At 34.2% G+C, this 16,069-nt stretch overlaps 1 protein-coding gene across 8 annotated transcripts in view; it reads right to left on the bottom strand.

Annotated features, from left to right (window-relative positions):
• Positions 1–706: 706 nt before the first annotated feature.
• The window catches only part of WRN (WRN RecQ like helicase), a 99,711-nt gene continuing 84,348 nt past the window's right edge, over positions 707–16,069 (bottom strand). For 3 of the 8 annotated variants that reach the window (XM_087814152.1, XM_016209082.2, XM_016209088.2), the window contains 5 exons: positions 15,513–15,644; positions 13,106–13,268; positions 6,309–6,523; positions 4,545–4,634; positions 707–1,931 (listed from right to left, as the gene is read on the bottom strand). In XM_087814152.1, coding sequence (XP_087670278.1) covers positions 1,812–1,931; positions 4,545–4,634; positions 6,309–6,523; positions 13,106–13,268; positions 15,513–15,644 — 720 coding nt within the window. In that variant the 3' untranslated portion in view covers positions 707–1,811. Of the gene's footprint in view, positions 1,932–4,544; positions 4,635–6,308; positions 6,524–13,105; positions 13,269–15,512; positions 15,645–16,069 lie in introns of those variants that run through there. The other 5 variants (XM_016209086.2, XM_016209084.2, XM_087814153.1 and 2 more) reach the window with 3 other exon arrangements.

The raw sequence follows: 16,069 nt of genomic DNA, 5'->3' as shown, positions 1-16,069 counted from the left end.
AACACATGGTTATCCTGGGACTACAGTTATCACAGGTGGGGATGGTGGCCTGAAGGTAGGTCCCATCCAGGGTGGTAAGCAGTAAGATACTTAGCATAGGCTTCAAAGGTGCTCTCTACAGGAATTCAATTCTACCTTCAAGACGCTTCAAATGCAGGTTTGGACACTAGATATAATCATGAGATTTGTTAAATGAAGACCAAGCATTGCTCTCATGCCATCTATGAGACTGTGGATTGAGTTCTCTATGTTGTGGGGGTAGGGTAGGTGGAAAGAAAAAAAAGTTTAAGAAGCTCCTTTCTGAACTGTAGGGAGCCACAGAATGTTCTCAAATCAGGTCAAAGGAATTTTTTCAAAGGAAGATTCCCAGTTGACAACAGAGAAGTAAATCCTATTATGCCCAGCACTTAGGAACTAGAGAACAGGCTTAGATTTAAATTCCTGCTGCTCTATAAATAAACGAACAGATTCCAGCTTCTCTGTGGTCCACAGAAACTGGCCCAGAGTAAATACCTCTCTCCCTTCAAATCCTGATGCATTAGCCACATACCTAAAACCAAAACCAGAAACCAATGGTCTCATTTCCCTGTGTACCATATAACCTGAAATTACCAAAACGACCAGTAGAGGGTGGTGTTGAACCAGTGAAGAAAATGTTCCTTTAGTTACTCCCAGCATGGAAAGGAGCCAAAGGAACAAAAGGAAGTCTTTCTTGTTCATTTGTTGTTTTCAGTTTTATATCACACACAATGCAATGCAATGTACAGATGATGAATTATAGAATTGTATATTTGAAACCTATGTAATGTTACTGACCAGTGTCGCCCCAATAAATTTAGTAAAAATTTTTTAAAAGAAACTGATGGCTTCTTGCTAGACGCTTTAAACTGTATAAAACTCAAACAATAAAAATAATAAGGGAGGAGTATTTTAATAATATTTCCAGATAATTGAAGACATTATTCTTTGAAACTACATCCGGTGTGTAATCTGAAACTATACCAATGAATTTTTTCATACTCTGCTGTGTTAAAATCCTTTGGTCCATTGTGAACTCTAAATGGATCATTTACCCATGCGTGATTTTATAAGATCGTGTATTAATCATCTGGAAAATATTGGTTCATTGAGTTATGCAAATCTTCTAAATGTTGATAAAAATCATTATATAATGTAAAAAAATTAACACTGCCCATCTCGTTAGAAAAGTCAGTATGAATAACATTTTTAAAGTTTATTATTTAAAAAATGATAGAAATAGTGTAGAAAATACAATTTTCTAATGCAAATGGTCTCCTTTGTTGTCTTCTTTTTTCCTATTTACATGGAACCAAAATGTTTCATTTTCGCGGCTCTGGTTCACTAATACCATTTAACAACGTGTACAAGCATTGTTTAAAGATAGTAAAGACAATGTGTAAAATCACTGTTTTCTTCATGTACAAGACAGAATCTGGGTAATATAGCAATGTTTTACATCACATACACATCATCACTGCTCACCTACCACTCTGTTATCTGTACCGTATTACCACACAGTACATTTTCCAAATATATTGTTGAAATAGAGGTTAGAAAACAGGGCAATACAAGTTTCTTAAAGCAATCTTAAAGAGTCAGCATTCTATAACGTACTCCCTCAGAAGACTCAGCTTTATGGGAACTGCACAAGGCTGTTTTAAGATGCCAGCTGATTAGTGATTAGAGTAATTTTTAACTCAAATATTACTCCCCACTCTTTTCAGAAATAAAATATAGCACCTCTCTTATGGTACAGCAAGACAAACATAATTTTTCTGGCAGCTGCCATTTTAACTAAAAAGACCCTTCGGTTTTGTTTTGGCCATTGATTTCTTGCTGGTATCAGCTAAGGTCTCATTTCCTTCAGCAAACCAAACCGGCAATTTTCTCCTCGAGGTTGCGGATGAAGTCTATAGGGAAGAAACAGAAAAGGAAATATTTGTACTGTTGAAAATGGGTGTCAGAAACAAAACTAACATAGATTACTGAATATACAACTACCACCCTTCCCTTGCCAAATAAAACAAAATAGTGAGATCTATAAAATTTATTTCTGGATCAAAAAGTAAATAAATAAAAGAGATACAAATTCACTGTATCACTGCTTTAGGGCCTAAAATTTAGGCAATTTACTTGCCATCCTGTTGTGTATTCTTAGACACTCCAGTGTAGACACTCACTTATTTCAGGTCTATGTCCCATGGTGTATGTGCTTTGAGATAACCAAAACGGTGAACTTAATGCTCTGAGGAAGATATCTGCCTGGGCGCGCGCGCACGCGCGCGCGTGTGTGTGTGTGTGTGTGTGTGTGTACACACACACACGTACACACACACACACACACACACACAGTTATAGAGTTATATCAGGCATCTGAAAAAGCATATAACTTCTATATCTATAATGGTAGGCAGACTAGAAGAGTGGCTCAGTCATATCAGTACCTTGCAGAGTTATTGAGACATAGCAGATATGCAAATAAATTTGCTGAATAAATTTTAAAAATTGTTTTTCATTTCATAGACTCGAGACTCTGCTAAGAACTGGAGATCCACTTCCAAGAAAAAAAGACAAATGTACCCACGCACAATACTTTGCACAATTTTAGGGGCCCGTGCACCAAATGAAGCCTCAGGACCCTAAAAGTCCCTGAAAAAAAATGTTTTAAGAACCAAAGGCAGTGATTGTATACTAAATAATCTGCACATGAAAAAAATAAGTTTTAATAGGTGTTTCATAAGCCTAAAATGGTATTAATTTGTGTTGTCTTGGAGGATCTGGTCTTCAAACTAACATGACAGAGAAATCACCCTACTGTTGGTACTCCTTGGAACCCGACAGTTAGCTTAGTTATTGGAACTATATGAAGGGCTTTATGATAAGGTGGCCTCATCTAAGTTTTAATGTCTGTTAGCCTAAGGCACAGAAGTATAATTTATTCCACTTCAAAAATGAACACTGTATCTATATATTCTTCATTAACTGCTTGCTATTTTATTATGTTTTCTATGTTTAAAAATGGTTTTTAAATATTTAAGGATGGAGGGGAGTAAAAGATCCTTGGCAGAAAACTCTAAAACCTTATATTAAAAAAAGGTAGAAAGTGTCTTGGCGGGTGTGGCTCAGTTGGTTGAGTGCTGTCCCTACACTGGGAGGTCGTGGGTTCAATTCCTGGTCAGGGCACATACCCAGGTGGCAGGTTTGATCCCCAGGTGGGTCACATGCAGGAGGCAACTGATCAGTGCTTCTCTCTCACATCAATGTTACCCTCTCCTTCTCCCTTTCTCTCTAAAAATCAATAAAGGTAATAGCTTTGGGTGAGGATGAAAAATAAAATGAATAATAAAAGTTAAAAAGGTAAAGACTGTTCACTGTTCCATCTAGATTAAAGAAATCCAGCGTAGGACTACTCATACTTCAGCAAAAGCTAAAAAAACCTGGTTAAGATATCACCTTTCCTCCAAAGTATTTGTCTCCTCACAGGGAAGAGATGACCAGGAGAGGAGATTATTAGATTTACTACAATGTTTGCCTTAGAAATAATAAATATTAGGGATATAAAGTAGCACAGATAAAAGGCATCTGGATGGACATAAAATTGGGCCCCAAATATGTATTCTTCCCTAAAGACCTCAATATCAACACCCCTTGCAGACACAGACAGCTACAGGTGCTTACAATTAGAGCTGGACCCTGAGTGCATTAGGGGTAAGATTATAACGAAACCTAAATAGTGTGAAATCTAAACGGTAAGAGCAGAGGAAGAAACCCTAAGTCTTGTTGCAGCCAAATACCATGAAATAAGTAGGGACTTTGAAACCAGACAGAAGTAGGTTTAAGTTCTAATGGAGTCAGTCACTTGCTAAGTGTATGACCTTATGAATGTTATTTAAGCCTCAATTTCTTCACACAGAAAATAACAGTACATAACATGACTAGATTATTTGGAGAATTAAATGAGATTATATGCAAAATATCAAAACACATTCTGATTTACTCATTACATTCTTTAACTGGTAGCTAATATCCTTTAACATCTTTTATCTTCTGTAACATTTCTATAGAATGTGATCTTCAGCATTTTGCCTGTAATTATAATAATGATCTTATTTCATTGAGAAAGGGGGAGGAAAACTTACTTATATTGAGTGTCTTTTGAGTCTCAACAATAAGTACCTGGGGAGACTTTAATTATGAAGTCTAGGTCACTGAACAGGAACAATGCCTGTCCAAGAGGACTTCCTCCATCAGTAGACTAAAATCCCCAGCAATCATAGTAACATTTTAAGGTGACATTTACATCTTTTTGATACTCTAAATTCTAATAACAAACTATCATCATTAAGTTGAGGATACAAAACATTAACTCATTTGCTGATTATATGTGCACATGTATATGTAAGCAAATAGAGTGTATGTTATATTCGTATTTAATTTCATCTAACACGAAGATATATATAAACAGATTAGTGTTCAAGCCTAATGTATTTGTCACAAAAACTATTTTACTAAATCAATTTTACCTGTAAGTGAGAATCTGTAAATAAATCTTCTACTTCTGGATTACTGGATGGTTGACTCCAAGAAGTTAGTGAATTTCTGTGACTCTTAACCTTCAGTGAAAAATCACAAGATGTTTTGCATCAATCTTTAATATTTTTAAGGCACACAAAATAGTTACAGCATGTACTATTTTCTTAGGACAACACTATGCCTAAAAAAGCAAAGCTTAAGAAAATTCTTACTGAAATACTGTCACGGATGGATCTTAAGAATATCACACTAAGTGAAATAAGTCAGATGGAAAAAGTCAAGAACCATATTATTTCACTTATATGGGGGATTTAAACTAAAAGCAGCAAATGAACAAACAAGAAAAACAAAAACAAAACCTCACAGACACAGATAGCAGTACGGTGGTTCTGAGGGAAATGGGGACGGAAGGATGTAACACTGGGGAAAGGGGTCAAACACATGGTGATGGAAGGAGGTGTGACTTGGGATGGTGAACATACAATACAATATACAAATGATATATTATAGAATTGTACACTTAAAACCTATATAACTTTATTAACCAATGTCACCCCAATAAATTTAATTTAAAAAGAAAATTATTATTCTGAAGTATTGAATTTTAACAATGATTGCAATAATATTACCCATAAAGCATTTTTCTGAGTATCTTAAAATAGTTTGTAAGTAATATTGTATATTTTAATTTATACTGAAACTCAGTGGCAGGGCAGGAAATTCTCTCAGGAAGTCAAGAAAAATAAGAAGTAATAAAGTGATACAGGAGAAGAGGATTCTGGGAAGATGGGAGAGCAGCAGTATAGTTTAATTCCTCTGAATCCCAGCACTAAGACAGATAGAACTAGATAGAACAAAAATTCATCATCTCATCATCTACATTTACAACGAAAGAAAGTTGAAAGGTATCCTCAGGAAACTGAAACTATAAGGAGTTTAACTGTTGGAAAGCCTATAAAGATTACATCAGAAAGAACTGAAATGGAGTTCCTAATTCTCCAATATAAATATTAGCAAACGCCTACAACCATGCTGAGTTTATCAACTAGGAACTAAAATAATTTTTTAGTTAATTAGTAGTTTTCACAAACACTTATCATGGAGTTATGTCATTTTAGATCTGGAAGATATTAAAGGCCAAATTTTCAAATTTATACAGTCACTTAACAGAGTCACATTGTCAAAGAATATCATTTTTCTCACACCAGACACAGAGAAATAATTTTCAAAGCACTGGTTTTAATAAAACATGTCATCTAAAATAATATTAACTCATGGTCTTTCTCTGATTATGCAAAAGTGCACTGAGATATGCTCAGGACTATGAGCTACAATTATCCTGTACCTGAGACCCTATAACAGCAACAGAGCATGATGAATGAGAGAATGAAACACTAACCAGCCGGGGAGGCATTTATAAGGGAATCTGTTCTTATTGTCACTAATCACATGAACTGTCATATCCTTAATTACACCTATAAAAGAAAGATAATTTCCAGGCTATATAACATGAGGAAGAGAAAAAAATTACACTAACATTCCACACAATAAGCTAAAAAGACTATATTCACCTTTTGTCATTTAAAAAGTCACTTTTCTCAGCTCAGAGTGATGAAAAGCATCAGAAATATAGCACACAAAAAGTAACCTTCCATCAGAATGTATGACAGTTTAAAAAATATAGCATTCAAAGGGTTAGAATATGCAAATTGAACAAGCTGGCATTTTATGAAAATTCTACATATAATTAACACCTTGGTATCCGGGCCTACTTCTCCCTTGCTTCTCTTAGAACTTGAACAGCTCGCTTCGGAGTTGGGGAAACATCTCTTTTTGTTGGAATCACATGAAGGTTGGCATGACAGTCTGTTGTCACAATCTTTTTCCAGGATCTCAATTGCCATATGGATAAGGTACGTGTCAATGTTTTCAGGAACAAACATTCTAATGAGTTTAATTTTATTCAACTCTGTAAAGGATGAAAAAATAAGATTTAAAAATAAATTACAGAGAACATTTGAGAAAACCTATGAGCTAGAAATGGTAAAATATTTTGGAGAAAAAAAGGAGGAAGGTGGCCGAAGGTGTTCCTCTTTAAAATGCCGCTAGTCCTACAGAATGGAAATGGGTTCAAATGTGTCTCTTGCTCCTGTACCACCTACACCCTTTAACTACAAGATCCAAAATCAGGTCAGTGCCATCAACACTGCATAAACTATATTTCACACTGAGAATCGAGGCCACTATTCCCAAAATTGTTTCTAAAAGAATTATGTACACTTCAAATCCCAAATATCAATTATAAGTTAATCTTTTGAACATAATTTATTCTTAAAATAGAAGCTAATCATGCCTATATAAATAAGATGCCAATAAAAGGATCCTTTCGATGGATACTGTAGCATAACAAAACACTTGAATTACTGTAAATGCCTATTAGTAACTAAACGAGTTTCCTGGCAGAGATATATCTTATTTTCAGAATCAAGGAATTTTTCATTTTTGTAATTTAACAGAGTTGATTTGGACTGTGTCAGTCTCTTCACCTTTACAAATTGTGTAACCACGACCCACAAAGCACTCTTCATGCTTCGAGTACTTCCTCCCAACATCACATTCATCTGCAATTCTCCAGAATATGGTAAAACTAAGTAGTTTAGAACCTATTCACTCATCTTCATGTGGTTTACAAAACTGGTATCCAGCATTTCTGACACCCAATTCACATTGACAATCAGAAACCAAGTATTTCTAGCCCTGGCTGGGTGGCTCGGTGGGTTGGAGCATCATCCCGTACACCAAAAGTTTGTGGGCTCAATTCCCAGTCAGGGCACACACTCGGGTTTCCAGTCCAATCCCTGGTCAGGCTACATTAGGGAGGCAAACAATCCATGTTTCTCTCTCACTCTGATGTCTCTCTCTCTCAAATCAATGAAAATATAGCCTTGGGTGAAGATTAAAAAAAAAAAAAGAAACCAAGTATTTTTAAATGACATTCTGAAAAGAGTAATATAAATTAATAGTAATATAAACTTAAATTACTAGTTTTCAGGTTTACATTCTCCTTCCTTCCAAAGTTCTTATCTTGCTACTCCAGGGCTTCCCAAATAAAACTGCAGATTAAAATAAATAAATAAAGAGGAAGAGAAGATAGCACAGCTAATAGATGTTAGGACAGTGGGCTATCTAATTATTTGGCATATATTGTTTCTAACTTTAAAGTTTTAAAATGTAAAACTGATGATAATCTAAACCTTGAAGAGATAAGATTACCTCTAAATGTAAAAAAATCAGCAATGTGATTATCATATCTATCAACCAAACTAAAATTTTATCTGTCCCTTGGTCATTATACCACGCTAATGCCACTGAAATTCTGCCACTTTTACCACTTCATCAATTTAGCATCAGAATTGAGAAACGCTGTGAATATAAACTACATACCTGATTTCAGAGCCTTAGTACAAAAAAGTCTCATTAACAATTTTTGTGTTCGTTAAATGTTGAAATGACAGCATTTTTAATACATTGGGTTAAATTATATGATTAAATTCATCACATCTGTTTACTTTTACTTTTTAAATGTAGATAGCAGAAAATTTAAAATTGTATATGTGGTTCACATTATATTCCTTTCTGGATAGTGCTGCTCTAGAAAAACCATTCAAATTTTCCCATACTCTAGCCAACGAATACACTACATTGTACTAAATTCATTTTTTTTCTGTGGATATTTAAATATTGGATGACCTAACTATACATCCTAGTTTCATCATATTGTAAATGTAAAATTTAGAAACCAGTTTTTTGGGATACAGCCATACAATCTTGTCCTACCATAGCATCACTGACTAAATTAATTATTTTGAAAAGAACAAATAAGATATTTTATTCCATTTGAAACAATTTATTTCTAAAATTAGAATGTCTTCTTTTCATAAAATTATGACATATATACATTTGCCTTTGGTATTAAACCACTATTAGTGATTTAATAAATATACAGTTGTTATACCATAATTATAACTTCAAGATATAATTAGAAAATTCATATATTTATTTATACATAAGTACTTTCTATATTTTTACCTTAAAGTCATCCTATAATACACATATGCAAATAAAAGTCACCCTATAATATACATATGCAAATAAGTGGCATCTAGCTTTAAAGATGCATATTACTCTGCCCTAACTTTCCATGCAGGTAAGTGCTGAATAGTGAAATAATAAAAACTGGCTGTACTCCTTCATTGCTTTAAAAGAGATCATATTACCCCTACTTTTGTGGCAGGTCCTTTGGAAGCCATCCCTAATTTTCCAGGCACATGCACACAAAGAATGGGAGAATGAAATTATTCAAAATAATATCCAGGCACCTCATTAAATGTCTTGCTTACTTCATTATTAAGCATTGTTAGAATCTCAACTCCATAAAAGAAGCTTAAAATTATATAAATATGATAAACTATAAAAATAAAAAGGTACAGAATTCCTTTAAATATTAATTTACAAGGTCAAAATCTACTTAGCAAATTAGACATAATTTACCAAACACTCTATTTTTAGGTATAAGTTTATGCCATAATAAAATATAGAAAACTCTCAATTCAGGATTGTGTGAAATTTAAATGCCAATCAAACTTGTTCATTAAAACACTGAGTTAGAAAACATAACTACAGGTAAAGATAAAAATAATATCTCTGAATCATTAGTATACTATATATATCCTCATTTCTTAATATAATTTATAACACATTTCTGCAATGAAAGAACAAATAGTTCTTATCAAGGAAAAAAGCAAATTCAAAAGTAAAATTCCTTATCAACAAATAATGTCTTACAGGCTATAAATGTACAATCAAAAGAAGTAAAATTTAGAGCTCATGGTTTTTGCAATCATAACTTCCTCAATTTTGGCTCTGTCAGTAAACTACAATATACTTTTTCATATTTTATGTACAACCTATAGACAGTATATTGACAGAAAGATGAAACAGGTGTTTAAAAGGATCCTACATTGTTCTTTGGAATTTCAATTTAATATTTATCTCTGAATGAAAATTTATTTGCAATAAGTATACAGTAGTAAAGACTAATGTTTTAGTCACTGATAATTACAAGTGTTTTTCTCATCTCCCTGATATTTGTTGAACCAGGCTGTGCAATTATAAGTAGAGAATTTTTCATGTTTATATATTCTGCCTGATTTTAATATTTCTCAATTTAAAAAGTTGTAACATAAGAAACTAAAATTTCTAAATTCAGAATGTAGAAGATACTACATATAGTAGAAAATATTTAAAAATACTAGATATATAAGGACAGTAAATTGAATATAATTAGGTACATTTATTTTACTCATCAATTAGAGGTTTATAAACCCCAATGCTCCATCAGGATTAGAAGCTGCATATTTCTTTCCTTTCAATAGTCGGCAGTACAACTTTGACATGGTATAGTAAAAAGGAAAACTTGCTCTGTCATTACCCTTGACATGGATTTGAAACAATTTGCAACTCTCTAGGGTTCAGATTGCTCTCTCTGAAACAGGGTGGGAGTAGGAAAATGAAAATATAATGATTTCCAATTTCCTTTCCAAATCAAAAATTCTATAACTTTATAACTATGTGATTTAGAAAGCAAATTTGCAGCCCCTCGAATCTTCTCCATTACCAAATAAACTAGATGTTGTCGATACTTGGCCCATAATGAAGTGAAATTGGAACATCCATTTTATGTCATTAAAGAATATTTGCCCAAGAATTCAATACCTGAAAAAAAAATAATTATAATGTGCCTGAATTATTGAAGTTATTTGTAAAATATACAGTTTTGAAACTTCCCTTCTGCTGTATTTATTTACTAACTTCATATTTTCTTAATTAGCTTCTAAAAGAATAGAGTATTAAAGCAATCATAGAGGGTATATTTAAGAAGCCATCATGTCTTACCATCTTCTTCTTCAGTCATCACCATGTTCACCATCACTGCCACCACCACCATTTATAAAAGAGTTAGCTGTTCCTGGTATGGGCCGAGGATTGGTTCCAGGACCCCACGCTCAAGTCCCTTATACAGAATGGCACAGAATTTGCATATAACCTACACACAACCTCCCATATACTTTAAATCGTCTCTAGATTACTTGTAACGCCTAATGCAATGCAAATACTATGTAAATAGTTAGTATACTGTATTGTTTAGGCATCAACTTTCTAGAATTTTTTTTCCAATATTTTCAATCTGCAGTTGGTTGAATCCACAGATGGAAACCCGTGTATCCAGGTGGCAAACTACTTACCAAGCACCAGAGCACTCTCTGCAGTATCTAATTATTTCTCACAATTCTGTAACAAAGACATATTACTCCTCCCCGTTTTAGAAAGGAGGAAACTGAGGCTTAGGGAGAGTGGGTAATTTGCCCAAGGTAACAAAGCTCTGAAATGGAAGAGCCAAAACAGAGTAGCTGTTTTTGCTCTTGTCAAAACAGATTAGCTGTTTTTGCTCTTACTGACTAGGCTAACACCATCCAACAGTCTTCAGCGTTTAAGGAAAGCAGCTAAATGATAGCAAACATGACTGTCAATAGGAAAAACTGCCCCTTCCAGAGAATACTGCCTACCATCCAACAACTTATCAGACACACATTTCTCTTGAGTTCTGAGAGACCATATGTGTGTGTATGTGTGTGTGAAAAAAATAACCTTTGACTATTTCACTTTACACTGGAGAGGGGTATTATATAATCACAATTCTAACCCTACAAAGTGACTACTGTTTTCCTTCCTCTGTCTTATTTCTAGTAAAATGGCTGCTAAAATTAGAAAGATTGGAATGTGACCAGGAGAGCTGTTCAGTTTGCTCATAAGATGTTTCACAGCTAAATTACCTTGAATATTTTATCACAGCCCAAAATCTGGCCCTCACACTTTCAGAATTACAAACCTAATTTAACCTTAATAGATCCAAATTAACCCAGTTCACAAAATGCCAATTTATTAATTTACAATTATGAATTCACAATTATCACATAGATAAGTACGCAGATTAGCACAGCCAGTGTATATTTTCCCTGTAGGCAGATCTACATGAAAGATCAAACGATGCCAAGTGACAGAGAAACAAAATTTGTTGTTAAGATGGTTCATCGAACAAAATTTGACATAACTTTTTGATAGGCCCTTAATATACTTGAAGTCTCATTGACCAGGATTAGAAATTGCATATTTCTTTCTTCTAAACAGCTGGCAGTACAACTTTAGCATGGTACAGTAAAGGGAAAAACTTTAGTTCCCTGGAATTTACTTAGATGACTACTGCCAAAACTTGCCTGTGTCTCCTCTTCCTGTGCTTCCACAGTGGATCAAAGGAAGGGATGGAGGTGTTCTTTCTTAGACCTTCAGTCAAGTCCTGCTCAAGCCTAGAATTAACACTGCCTTTTAAGGCGACTTGCATATCTTTGTTCTGATCAACTTGGTATTGATTGTGCTTTTAAAAAATGATCTTATTCCTCTCATTTCCGAATGTTTGGAGGAAATCATATAGTTATTCCCAAGTGGGAAAGAATTTGAGATAATAAAAAAATCTGCATTGCAGCTTTGGAGATAAGCCTTTTGGTATGACCACTGCTCTGTCTAACAATCTGAGTAAACTTATCAGATTTATTGAGTTATTAACATGCCAGTTTATATTGATACATTTAGGAGGGGAAATCGTCTAGTGCACCTCATCTTTACTTCTGTAAAAAAAAATGGACCATAATTTAAAAATACATTTAAAAATGTATGCAGGGTAAGCAAAGTGAGCACAGTTGAGGTTCTGTAGCAAAGTGAGACAGGAAACCCTTATATAAGGGCCTAGAGAACTTGGTCCCTCCCTTCAAGGTCACAGTGATGATTAGAAAGGCTACTGCCCTGGCAGTCTGGCTCTCTGGTTAGAGCGTCCGACTGCAGACTGCAGGGTCCCAGGTTCAATTCCGGCCAAGGGCACGTACGTACCTCAGCTGCGGACTGGACCCCCGGCCCTGGTCAGGGCTCATGCGCGAGGCAACCAGTCGATGATTCTCTCTCTCTCCCCACCCCTCACACTCTCTGAAAAGCAATGGAAAAAATATCCTCGAGGGAGGATTTAAAAAAAAAAAAAAGGCTACTTAAGTGAAACCTAAAACAAAGAATCAGAAAGATTTGGGGAAAAACTAGGAGTCAGTACATTTTGGCAAATGACTATAGGAAAAAACTGGGCTTTTGCCCCAAGTGCTGAGGTAGAAACTGGTAAAGGTCGCGAGCGCACTGTTTCTGAACGGGCGTGTGAGTCGCCATCTGATGCTGGAAAGAAAAACAAGAATTTCTCAGACTCAGACTTTCCCGAGTAATAATGGGAGGAAAGATTGTTTTTCTAGAACAATAAAAATCCTTACAAAAGTACAGTTTTCACAGTAGCATAAAGGGTTGATGTTAACATGAAAACTACTGGCGGGTTGCTTGTTTACTTCATCCGGGTTCAATGGCTCAAGTCATTAAGGCTGCAGACTAGGGTGGCGGTTATCACCTGAGTTGATGGGAGGGTTTCGGATAACATCAGTAATAATCTTCTGAACCTCTGGAGTCAGGCCTGCTCGCTCCATATCGACTGGGTAGCCAGCTTTCATCGCTTGGGATAAGTGTATGCCAACTGCTGCGAGAGGCAGGATCCTGTTCTCAGCTACGCTCTCCTGGAGAAACAGCAGCAAAACCACCAGTGAGTTTTATAAAGTCTCCACTACACTGTATGAAAACACCATGTCCAAAACCTTCAGGTAATAAATGTTCACTGAGAAACAATGTACTTAACCTTCATTTATAATTTTGATTTTAATAAACAATTTCTTTAAAACGACCTACATTATAGAACTCCACAGATTCTACTTTTTACAATTATTACATTAAATACAACAAGATCACCCAGCATCAGCCAAGACATCGATCCTCATCTTTGTAATTATTCACTTTGAAAACCTATTAGTGACAGAAAGCAGTCATTCTATGTTCAGTCTAAAAGCTGCCGCAACCTTTGAAGATAACCCTTTAATCCAATAATTTATATACCTGAAATAAATCATGTGCCTGGAATTGAATTAAACATCAATTTTGTTAAATTTAGGACAATGTTGCATATTTCTGTGGCTTTTAAACAAATGTAGCTCCAAATCCATTTAAGATATGTATTAGATATAACATTCTTTCAAACACTCCAAGAGTTTAGTCACTCAGCACTAAATTATTTCATAATACTCTCTTTTAATGCATCCTGAAAGTCTGAATTTAGATTGTATTTGTGTAAATGTTGATACTTCCATAAACTAGAGCCTTTAAAGCAATATTTTCATCCTTCAAAGGTAGGTTTTAAATTACTTTCATTAAATGTCTACCCTTTCTACTCGACAGTGTGCACCATGTGTGCATAATATCAGAGTTATTTGATACCAGGCATCAAATTACCTAAAACTAATTGTATTATTGCTTCTGATTAATTAGTCCTTAGGCATGTTTAACTTTGTGGTTAACTGAGAAGACCGTCTTTCACTCCTGGGAAATAGAGATAATTACACCATAATACTACACAATAATATACAACCAAATAACTGCAAAAGACATAAATGAAGATATGATTCTCTTGACATTTTTAATCATGAGTATGTAATATAATACATAAAACCTCATATTGTGGCTCAGTATTAGCATGCACTTTATTCAGAAAATTTGAAGGCTATCCCAAATTTTCTTAGAAACTATATTCAGTTATACCATACATGTAGGGGCAAATTGTGCATATACAAGCACACTTAACATGTACACTTAAGTTACTATTTAAGAGGCGAACTTAAATTCCTATTTATCATGTAATTTGTTTCAAATATGGTACACTGGAATTATTTGGTTTCCTGTGTAATGGATTCTGTACTTTTAATTAAGGAATTTGACTAATTAGAACATCTATTAAGTAATTAAGAAAAGCTATGAACTATTTATTCTTATTTATATTTGACCTTAACCAGTATAAAAAGTGTGTAATGCAGCCTAGTGGATGAAGACCCAGACTAGAAAACCAGGCACTGGCCCATTTGGCTTGCTCTAAATCAATTTATTGTCAGAGAGGATAGGAATTCAAGTTAGTTAAATTTCACTGGAAGCCTCAATCTGTCCTTATTCCACTAAGACTCTCTAGTTTGTACAGGGTGGGGCAAAAGGAGATTTACAGTTGTTGAAATGGAAAATAATACAATAATTAATATATAATATAAACTCTGTGTTTCATGTACTCACAACTGTAAGCCTACTTTTGCCCCACCTTGTATATTAAAAAAATATTCAAAGGCCCTAAGGATTTATGCCAGAACAGTGAAGAAACATTAAATGTGGCTATTTTTCACAGCAATTAGATTTTTTTCAAAGAGCATCAGGCATGGTTAAAAAATAGAACAGCACTAGAAGATAGAGTGAAAAGCAAGTCTGGTGAACACACAAGCATGCCTGTGTCACAAACACATTTATGTTATTTGTTTTTCACACTACTCTACATCTTTTTTTTTTTACTTAATGTATCTTGGAGATTATTTCTTATCAATACATATACTAATGGTTTTTTTAACTGTTAATCTGGTGTTTTTAAATGGTCTTAAAATATGGCTTCTCTAATATGCCTGAGCTATAAATGTGTTTATCAGTCCCTCTGATGTAACCTCTACAAGATAATCATGGTCAAACTATACTTGCTGTTTTTACTTAACTGAGAGGTAGGCTGAGCAGGAAAAGAGAATGACATTCTGTTCCAAAATTAAGTATAAAATGAAACAATATAAAATACTGTAGGATTAGAAGAAATTTATCCCAAGTAACAACTTTGGATATGGAAAAGCTGATAAAACATGTGCTTAGATAAATTTTAAAATTCCCTCGAATGTGAGTGTAACACTTACCAAAGACATCTTCTTTTCCTGGAATAAAGAATATGTGATGGCTGTGGACAGAGGAAGTGAGGCTTCTTTGTCTTTCGCCACCACACTTTTCTCATGTTCTTCTTGAGGTTTTGTACTTGAAAAGAGGTCCGTCTACAAAATTTTAAATGTAGCACAAATGATGACTAATAATATCAATATGATGACAGAAATATCAATATAATCAGTAGGCAATGGGAAAAAAATAATACAAATAAAATCTCTAAGGAACAAAAACTCCCTTTTTATGAGGAGCTCCAAAAAGGTTTTGGGTTTGTTGTTTTTTTACATATTAATTTTAAAAGGCAAAATAAGGCTAGAGGGAATAGTTTTTAATAAAATATTTGTAACAATAAACATGGTTGTAGAACTAGAAATTCCCTTTAGCCAATAAGAGGGAATAAAAAATGAACTATAATGTAGACCATTCTGCCTCTAAATATTAAGTCCCCTAAAACCCCTGGAAGTGAATATTAAATGAATGAATAAAAATAATTAATATTCAAATTTAGGAACTATAACCACAAATTCTGCTAAAG

Source organism: Miniopterus natalensis, chromosome 2 (genome assembly GCF_054644295.1).
Source record: "Miniopterus natalensis isolate mMinNat1 chromosome 2, mMinNat1.hap1, whole genome shotgun sequence".
NCBI classification, from domain to species: Eukaryota; Metazoa; Chordata; class Mammalia; order Chiroptera; family Miniopteridae; genus Miniopterus; species Miniopterus natalensis.
Note: the sequence above shows the minus strand (reverse complement) of the source record. Positions and strands in the feature narration are given on the sequence as shown.